At 54.8% G+C, this 7716-nt stretch overlaps 1 protein-coding gene across 1 annotated transcript; it reads left to right on the top strand.

The window, feature by feature from the left end:
- Window positions 1-307: 307 nt before the first annotated feature.
- Window positions 308-7293, top strand: CD276 (CD276 molecule). Its single transcript, XM_010184398.1, has 7 exons — window positions 308-356; window positions 1660-2010; window positions 2404-2700; window positions 4297-4437; window positions 5285-5326; window positions 6066-6101; window positions 7271-7293. Exons 1-7 carry the CDS (start codon window positions 308-310, stop codon window positions 7291-7293), a joined length of 939 nt encoding a protein of 312 aa, XP_010182700.1.
- Window positions 7294-7716: the final 423 nt, after the last annotated feature.

Genomic DNA, 7716 nt, shown 5'->3' with positions numbered 1-7716 from the left:
GGAGAAGCAATGAGGAGGGGACGAGGCTCACATGGCTTCTCCAGCCACCAGCCAACCTCCAGGTCCATCACGTCCACCCTTGGCCAGTGCTGTGGGGTGGAGACAACTGGATGGGATCCCCTGTGTGATGGCAGTCTCCTCCCCTCTCTTGCTCGTTGCTGCTGGGCCCCAGCACAATCTTAGCATTTCCATGTGGTTTTTCACAGCTTGGGTCACTTGTCCACAGAAGAGAAGACTTCTCCAGGAGAAGGACACCCAGGGCTGAGCTTTCTTCTGCTTCCTTCCCCGGCGTCCGCTCGTGCCAAGGATGCTCTGCCCACCTCTTGCCTTGGGAGTGCTGGTGCTCAGCCTGGCAGGTGAGCAGGGCTGGAGGGGCTTGGGGTTGGCGTGGTCACCACCCTGAAGGAGGTGTCCCAAGCGTCATGTTCATCCCATAAAAGCTGCCTTTGACCTGTGATTCCTGGAGGCAGCGCCCACAAGGGTTTTCTCCAGGTTTTGTGGTCCTCCGGGGCATTGCCCCATGGGTGTGATGGCTTCTGGTGCACGTTGGCCACTCTTGTAGAAGCAGCCACCACCTCTCGCATGCTGCAGCTGAACGGCTAAACCAAATCCTGAAGGTTTCTGGTTTTCCTGCATCTGTCCCCATGTACTCCAGACTCCCAAGGTTGCAGCACCTCAACCTGGAGAGACATCGGGACTGAATCCTTCTGAGACGTTCAGCAGTGATTTCGGCCAGGCTGGGTACCATTCCCAAAACCCGCTGGCATTTATTATTAGCCAGAGGGAGACGTGACGCTCTTGAGTCTGCCAAGAGCCAGGCAGCCTGCCCAAGCGCTCTTCTCCTGCCTGTCTGCCCGTCTGTGGCCCCTGGCAGATCTTCTCCAGTTCAGCTCCTTCCCGCAGCTCTTCATCCTCTCTGCTCAGGCTCTTGCTTCAAATTTAACGTCTCATTGCTGCCCTCTTTCCCAGGGAGGGATTTGCTGTGGGTAATGGTGTTGAGGTCGCAATATAAAGCAAATCCTGGAGCTGAGGTGAGATATTCTTTTTCCCCCCATTCCTTCGCCATTTTGGGCTTTGGAGGAACTGGGGAATGAAGTGCTGACAAGTCTACTTCGGGGGATGGTGCTGCTTGCTGCCAGCAGGCACCCCCCCAGGACCAGCGCCAATGGTTGGCGTCACTCCCTGCCGCAATGGCAGGGTTGGTGTCGTGCCATTGGCACGGGGTTGGGGTTGGCTTAGGGATGTGGTTGGCATCTTGCCGGGTGCTGGGACATGGTTGGCATCGCTGGTGTGCGTCACACTAGAGCATTGGTGCCATCTAGTGCCTGCCAGCCTGGCCGTGGTGCTGCCCAGAGCTGGGGCACCCACCACCATCACCCACCAACCTCCTCTCCCCATGGGGAGGCTGCATTTTCTGAAGGGGGCAGGTTTGGGTGCCCGTGGCTGCAGCTGAGGGTGGTGGTGCCCCAGGTTTGGCGCTGAATGTGGTGCTGTCTCCCTGCTGGGAATCAGTGCTGGGAAGGGTCCTGAGATGCCACCTGCCCACAGGTCCCTCCCATGGGCATTCCTCGATTTGCTTAGATGTTATCCAGATGGAGAATTAAGAAGGTGCTTCTGCAGGGTTCTGCATGTGCTTTTGCCCTTGCCACTCTCATGCAGGTGCCATGGAGATCCAGGTCCCGGATGAACCTGTGGTGGCTCTTTTTGGCCGAGATGCCACCTTGCGCTGCTCCTTCTCCCACGAGGCCAACTTCAGCCTCAATGACCTGATCCTCATCTGGGAGCTGACAGACACCAAGCGCTTGGTTCACAGATTCTCTGATGGCCAGGACCAGCTGGCGGACCAGGGTGGGGGCTACACCAACCGTACAGCCCTCTTCTACGACCAGCTCGCCCAGGGCAATGTCTCGCTGCTCCTCCGGCGTGTGGAGATCTCAGACGAGGGCAGTTTCACGTGCTTCGTCAGGGTCCGCAACTACAGCAGTGCAGCCGTGACATTACAGGTGGCAGGTGAGAGATGGAGAGTTGAGGTGTCCTTGCATGTATCCCCAAAGAGAAAGGTGCTCTGTCATGTTTTGTTCCTTTTTGGAGCCTTTTTCTCTCTCCGCCCTTGCCTTAGCCTCCCCATGAATTGAGCTGTCTGTTAGAGACCAACCAGCGGCATCTTCCCAAAATATTTCTAGTGGGGAGTGCGGTCCCTTTGCTGCCGTGGTGGGGAGGCTCTCGGTTGAGAGGCCACCTGGAAGCATGGCCATCAATGAACTTAAGCAGGGAAGGCTTCAGCTGGTTGGTCTTAACAACTGGAAGAGTCTGTCCTGGGCCTTGCCCAACCTCATTGGGTCACTCCAGATCCTCATCCTTTGGTCTCCTCAGTTGCCTCATGCTGGCTCTCCTCTCTTTCAGCTCCTTACTCCAAGCCCAATATGAACCTGGAGCCCAACAAGGACTTGAAGCCAGGAGATCTGGCAGCCGTGACTTGCCATGCCTCCCGTGGCTACCCTGAGGCCAGCGTGCTCTGGCAGGACAGCCAGGGCAGCAACATCACGGAAAATGTCACCACATCCCAGGTGGCCAATGAAGAAGGTCTCTTTGATGTGCGCAGTGTCCTCCAGGTGCTGGTGGAGCCCAGCAGCACCTACTCCTGCCTGGTGCGAAACCCAGTGCTGCAGCAGGAGACCCAAGCTTCTGTCACCATCACGGGTAAGCCAGTGAGGGCCAAAACTGGGGAAAGGAAGGGATGGGCTCTGTCTGTCATCCAGTGGAATGGGGAGGAGAAAATGTAACAAAAGGCTCATGGGTAGAGACAAGGACATGGAGGGATCGCTCTCCACTTATGGTCACAGGCAAAACGGGGACAAGGAATGGAGGTTGTGGTCAGTTCATCACACGTTGTTTCTGCTGCTCCGTTCCCTTCACGGGGAGGACTCCTTGCACTCCTTCCCTGCTCCAGCATGGGGTCCCTCCCACGGGAGACAGTCCTCCATGAGCTCCTCTAACATGCGTCCTTCCCACGGGCTGCAGTTCTTCACAAACTGCTCCAGCGTGGGGTTCTCCATGGGCTGCAGATGGATATCTGCTCCACCGCTGGCCTCCACGGGCTGCAGGGGGCCAGCCTGCCATCTCACCACAGCTTGTAGAGGTACCCTCCTCCTCCTCTCTTCACTGACCTTGGTGTCGACATAGTTGTTCCTCTCACATCTCACTCTGCTGCAGGTTCCCCAGCAGTTTTGGGTTTTTTTTTTCCACCTCTGTTATCACAGAGGTGCTCCCACCATCACTTATTGACTTGGCCTTGGCCAGAGGCAGGTCTAACTTGGAGCCAGGGAGGCTTCTAGCAGCTTCTTATGGAAGCCACACCCCTACCAAAGCCTCATCACACAAACTCAATACAGTCCTTACACTACCTCTTTCCCTCTGGACCTGTAAGGGTGACTTGAAGGGGTGCTGTCCTCCTCTGTCACCTCACTCGAGTGTCCCAGCTAGAACCAGCATCCCTAGTTCTTAGTCTCCAGCTCTGCTGGTTGCCCCAGCCAAGTCTAAACCGCCCCAGCCAAGTCTAAACCACCCCAGAAAGCCACCGTAGTTGTCTTCTCCTTAGCACATAGCCGTGGGATGCTCTCAATTTGGGGTTCTCCATCCCAGCTGTGACAATTCTGCTTCAGAAATAAAGGCTGGAGGAGTTCATCCATAATTTTCAGCCTCGCCACGTCACTCTGCGCTTCTGCTGCCCTTCTAGAGCTCTTTATAACCTTGTGCACTCTCCAGTAGCATTAATTAGCGTTTAATTACCCTTGGTACTGCACTTGCATGTTGGGAAATTGGGTCCCTGGTGATACATAAACTTTTTGGCTGGATGCATTGAACTCTTGCAGGAAAACTCATGTGGATGCTGCTGGTTGGGAGCAGAGGGGTGGCTTTTTCATGGGCTCCCAAGTGCATGAGCAAATGGTCATCCTTGGGGGAACATCTGTGGAGGGGCAGAGTTTGGAGGAATGATTTATTTGAAGAAGGAGCAATATCATGGGGAAAAATCAGATCTCCAGTGCTCCAGGATGTCCCCCAGGCTCTGCCAGGCCGTCCTAGACCCTGGGGAAGGTGTCCCCATCCTTCCGAGCCCCATGACCTGAGATGAAAGGGTAAAGGGAGTGCGTGTAGCATCATCTGATGCTTCTCATGAGCAATTCCCTCCCCAGGGATGTGTCCCTGCCATCATGGGGTCCCGGATGCCAGGCACGCATCCTCCTGGTCAGGCAGCAATACTCATTGTGGTGGTATTTCTCTTTCCCCCCTGGCAAGGCCAACACCTCGCCTTCCCTGCCGTGGCTCTTTGGGTGACAGTGGGACTTGCGCTCTGCGTTGTGGGGCTGCTGGCTGTCCTGGCCTACATGTGCCAAAAGAAAATCCGCCAGAGCTGCAAGGAAGAGGATGAAAATGCAGGTAACAGGGCTGCTTTCCCCCAAAAAGGGATGGGGTTTGCAAGGGGCGATGGGTGGGAGGAGCTGGGGGAAATTTGATCTGGCAGGAAGGCCTTGGTGGTGGCATCTTTTAAAGGATGAAGGGATGCCAGGAGATGATGGGGTTGATGGGCACCAGCAGATCTGTACTGGAGAGCCTGTGCTGGCTGCGTGCTCTTTCAGACCCAGTTTTCCTCCCACCCAATGCGCCACCTCTCCTTTGACCCCACTGCTCTGAGCATGCTCTGCACGTCTGGTACCCACAGCCGGGCGGACAGGGAGCGTCTCCTAGAAGGCGCCTCTAGCACTTGCAACCGTGGAAATGCCAAGCACTTTGACACATGGAAATGGCAGGAGAGATGCTCCATGCTCTTGTTTTTTGCATCCTCCTGTTTTTTAAAATTTTATTTTATTTTATTATAGACAAAAATGGGGGCTTTGTTGCAGGAGGGAGGAGATGCTGATCCCTTGGTGCCGACGGAGGCATGGGGGGAGCTGTGGTCTCCACACTGCTCCAGGTGGCAACTGGGCTATCAATAGGGCTGTGACACCTGGAGCTGGGGCTTTTTATGCTTTGTAGGGGATGCATTGCCCCTGCACGGCCTTGCTGGGGGGAAAATGGGGGAAATACCCCCTCACGGTGTGCTGGGTGCAAGTGGGTACCAGTCACCTCTTTCCCCAGCATCACCAGCAGCTTGGCAGCACCCGGTCCTGAGCAGAGCCGGGGATGGCAGCGATGCAAGGGGCACCCCCCAAACCCAGCTGCCCAGGAAGGTGGGGTGCAGGGTGGGCCTTGGGGTGAAGCTTGACACGCTCGTGCTCTTTTGCAGGAACGGAGGAGCGGGATGAGGAGGGGGACGAACCCAAGACAGGTGGGTTTGGTGCATGATGGATTGTATACGTTGAGTCCACACGTGGAGTCACCATCCCTAGAGGGGTTCAGAAAGCGCGCGGATGTGGCACTTGGGGACATGGCTTAGTGGGCACAGTGGGGTTGGGTTGATGGTTGGACTCAATGATCTTTCTGCAATTATTGGGGTGGGTTCCCCAAAACAGAGCTCATAGCCGTTTCCTCTGGGAAGGTGTTTCCTAGCAAGCCCCTGTCCCACACGCTGGGGTCTGACCCTGGGATTTATTTGATGTTGAGATTCTGGAGCGTGTTCAGAGAAGAGCCACAAGGGTGATGAGGCCTCTGGAGAACAAGCCTTATGAGGAGCAGCTGAGGGAACTGGGGTTGTTTAGCCTGGAGAAGAGAAGGCTGAGGGGAGACCTCATCACCACCTACAACTGCCTCAAGGGAGGTTGTAGAGAGGTGGGTGCTGGGCTCTTCTCCCAGGTGATGGGGGATAGAACAAGGGGAAACGGCACCAAGCTGTGCCAAGGGAGGTTCAGGTCAGAGATAAGGAGGAAGTTCTTTACTGAGAGGGTCGTCAGAAGCTGGAACAGGCTGCCCAGGGAGGTGGTGGAGTCACCATCCCTGGATGTATTTAAAGAGCGGGTAGATGAGGTACTTGAGGATATGGTTTAGGGAGTAGACAGGAACAGTTGGATATGATGATCTCAGAGGTCTTTTCCAACTGAGTGATTCTGTGATTTTTTTGCTTTTTGCAGCTCTGCAGCCGCTGAAGGGCGCCGGGAGCAAAGATGGTGAGTACATCTTCTGCATCTCCATCAGCCAGCATTGGGTTTGGTTTGGGGTTTTCTACCCCCCTTTTTTCCCCTCGCCTCCTTTTCCCCTCACCTCCTTTTCCCCTCCCCATTTTCCCCCTTAGTTTTTCCTCTGTTTGTATCCCCATTTTTCCCCAAGTGTTTTTTCCCAGTTTTTCCCCAGTTTTCTATCAGATTTTCCCAGAGCAGTTATTTCCCAGCACCCATTTCCACTCCAATTTGCGCTGCGCTTGCTCTGGCCACTGCTCATGTCTCCCAGCAGTGATGGAGCGATGCTGCTGACGGCTCTGATGTGGCTTTGTTTTTCTTATCCTTTTCTTGGGTACCTCGGGGCTGAGAAAAGCCTCCTGCCACGAACCTGGGTTGTTTGGGAAATTTGGACGCAGAAATTTGGGTCTATTTTTGAGGAACTGATGGGGCTGGTCCTCACCTTGCAGAAAGGGAGGGACATCAACTTCACCCCTCCCCGTGCAGAATTCCCCAGCAGCACCTGCTGCTGAATTTCATGTGGAAATTCAGGAAAATTGGGGTCCCAGCTCCTCCCTGACTCATCCTCTTCCCAAGATCTCAATCTTTTAATTTATTTCCTTTCTTATTAAAGGCAGAGGCTTGGCCTCTGCTGCTGGGGAGTCACTGCTGACTTCATCCCCACTTCCTTTTATTAGCAGCCCTGGTTTTTCTCTAAAGCCATTTTCCAGGTCTATAAAAGCCATTTCCCCCTTCCCCTTCACACTTCTAGTGAAGCATCACCCATCTCTGCTTTTAAAATTTCATTTCCACTTTTTATTTTCCTCCTCCCTGCCCTTATCTCCGCACTTGGCTTCTCAGCCCCTTGGCTTTTCATCCCCATGTGCAGGACATCTCCTGCTTGCTCCTTGACTGCTTTTTCCATGGAAATGAAGCTTGAATAAGAACATCTCCCAGGTTTTGCTGGGGTTTTCCTCGCTGGGAGGAGGGATGGAGGGATAAAAACACACCTACATGTGCCTAGGGCTGGCATCAGCCCTGAAGCTGGGCAATCCCACCAATCCCAGTTTTCCAGGGCAAGGAGAACAGAGAGCTGCCAGTGACAAATTAGTGAGTTAATTTGGACCTATAGATTATTATTCTTTTTCTAATATTTATTTATTCTCTGTTTTTCTCCCAAGATAACGAGGAAGAAATTGATTGACGGGACTTGCAGCGCCCTGTGCCCTGGACCAGCTGAGATGTCCCCGATGGGAATGAGCTCCGGGTCCCCCCTGGAGGGCACGGTCCCGCTGCCATCCCCTGTCCCCTGTCCCATCACCCTCCTCCCACCCTGGCTGCATCTTTGTGGTACCCTGGGGTTGGAGAGAGGCTGCATCTCTGTCCCCAGTGAGCCCCCAGGACTGGTGCATCCTTCCCAGGGAGGAAGGGCATGTCCGTCTGTCCATCCCTGCACTGGGCTGAGAGCAACTGGGGTCAACCACCTCCCCCCCCAACACCCTCTGTGCCTGCTCCTGGTGCCTTCCAGCGCAAATTTCGGTGCCTTTTCCAAGCCAAGAGGCCTCCGGAGGAGTGATGAGCTCAGTGAGGTCCCTGAGAGTGACAGATAGAGCCTCAGAGGCTCTGG

Source organism: Mesitornis unicolor, unplaced genomic scaffold (genome assembly GCF_000695765.1).
Source record: "Mesitornis unicolor isolate BGI_N332 unplaced genomic scaffold, ASM69576v1 scaffold41905, whole genome shotgun sequence".
Classification (NCBI taxonomy): domain Eukaryota; kingdom Metazoa; phylum Chordata; class Aves; order Mesitornithiformes; family Mesitornithidae; genus Mesitornis; species Mesitornis unicolor.
Note: the sequence above shows the minus strand (reverse complement) of the source record. Positions and strands in the feature narration are given on the sequence as shown.